Source organism: Aplysia californica, unplaced genomic scaffold (genome assembly GCF_000002075.1).
Source record: "Aplysia californica isolate F4 #8 unplaced genomic scaffold, AplCal3.0 scaffold00143, whole genome shotgun sequence".
Classification (NCBI taxonomy): Eukaryota; Metazoa; Mollusca; class Gastropoda; order Aplysiida; family Aplysiidae; genus Aplysia; species Aplysia californica.
Genome location: NW_004797413.1, coordinates 650,751 through 652,568, shown reverse-complemented (window position 1 = coordinate 652,568; position 1,818 = coordinate 650,751). Strand labels below are relative to the sequence as shown.

The 1,818-nt window shown below is 39.2% G+C and overlaps 1 protein-coding gene across 1 annotated transcript in view; it reads right to left on the bottom strand.

Annotated features, from left to right (window-relative positions):
- Positions 1–1,684, bottom strand: part of LOC101859632 — a gene marked incomplete in the record, with an annotated part of 59,716 nt that extends 58,032 nt beyond the window's left edge. Inside the window, 1 exon segment of the mRNA XM_013081714.2 lies at positions 1,340–1,684. Within this exon segment, the coding sequence (XP_012937168.1) occupies positions 1,340–1,418 (79 nt within the window).
- Positions 1,685–1,818: the final 134 nt, after the last annotated feature.

The following is a 1,818-nucleotide window of genomic DNA, read 5'->3' as shown; positions in this document are numbered from 1 at the left end:
CCTCCTTATTTATTGGCTATATATTTGTTGTAGAGGCTGCATTGATTGTATTGATTGTATTAGTTATACTAGTTGCACTGATTGTATTGATTGCTCTGGTCCAGAATCTCTCGCAAAACAAATCAAATTAATGTGTCATCGCGAATCATATTCAGACGAAAGTCACATTAGGCTATTCTGAGCTAGGAGGCTCGAACGGAAAATAAACCCACCTCCTTCATTCTCTTAAAAGTGATTGATGATTTTGGTTTCATTTCAGTTTAATAATATTAAACTTTAACAACTTTACTCAACTACATGTATTTTACTTTGATTTATTTCTGAACTGTGCGTGGTTTGACGTAACCTTTAGCCCACTTTGGAGACTGTTTACTCATTTATCCTCTTTTCGCTCGTTGTATTAAAAATTCCATATTTTTGTCAAATATTGTCCGACTGACTTCATTTTTTTTCTTTGAGGTGTAGGAAAGGGTTGGTAGTTTTTGACAATAAAATTAGCTCAGTTTGCAAAATATTTCCGGCTGAATTTGACTGGCACTGACACATTTATTTATTGAATATTTATGTCTTGAGGTGGAAGAGAAAAGTACCGGAAAACATGGCAAAACAGAGGAATGGGCTCCCCCCTCATCCTTTACCCCCCCTCCCTTTTTCCAAATCCCTTCTTTCCTCGACGGCTCGTATAGTGTACACTGAACGATCAAATCATCGGCCAGCTGTTCAGATGTAGATGTACAAATCCCAAAATTCTTAATTTTGTTTAATTACAGTTTCTCAATTTGATGTATTGGTTGCATGTGCTCAAGAAATAGTTTGTCGAAATTCAAGTTCTATATCTAAATGTTGAAAAAAAAAATCTTTTAAAAAAAGCTAAAACAATTAAACAAAATCCCGAGAAAAAAATGTTTAAAAAATGAAACAATGATTTTTCTCTCTCCTGAAAAACTTTGCTTTCTGGGCTGAGTACGTTTGTACAGCTTGCCAACGGAATGTATGTTAGCAGCCAGGAAACAGACGGACTCCTAAAGTGTATCTTACCTTCATTGTACATCACGGCTGCCGCCATCACAACAGCCAAAGCAACAGTAACAAAAGCAGCAGCAGTAGCAGCAGCAGCAGTAGCAACAAAAGCAACAACAACAAAACCAACAACAACGACAACAACAACAATAACAACAACAATAACAACAACAACAACAACAAAAACATCACCAAATCACCAATACTCACGAAACATCAGAAGCAACAAAACCAACAACAACAAAACCAACAACATTAAAAACACCACACCACCAACAACAACCAACCACAACAACAACAACAAATCAGCAATACTCACGAAACATCAACACTTTAGGATTTATCCGTTCATCTCCAAAGTATTTCCCATTAATCTCCGCCATGGTGGTGCCAGGCATAACGATCGGCCCCGAGTAAAAAAACCCAACCCAACACCACAACAACTACAACAGCCCCTTAACACCACCACCACGACTACACGAGATCAAAAGTGAATAACTTCATAATTAAAAACATCAACTCCTAGCTCGCGCGCACAACAGTCTCCAGAAAAACCCCATTAGATTTAGAAGAGCCGCATTATTCCACGGAGCGTTCTGAGCGACTGGTTAAGACCAAAAAGCCACCTTTCGAAAGGTCTGCGTACAATACGGGCGCATGCTAGTAGTGCTAGACCCACCAAGACAGAAACCTTCCCAGAAGATATTACAAGAAGCAATTACAGACAAGAATGGAGACCTCAGCTCTTGTGCATGACTGGTAAGGGGGTGGGTGGGTGGTGGGGGGTGGGGAGAGAGA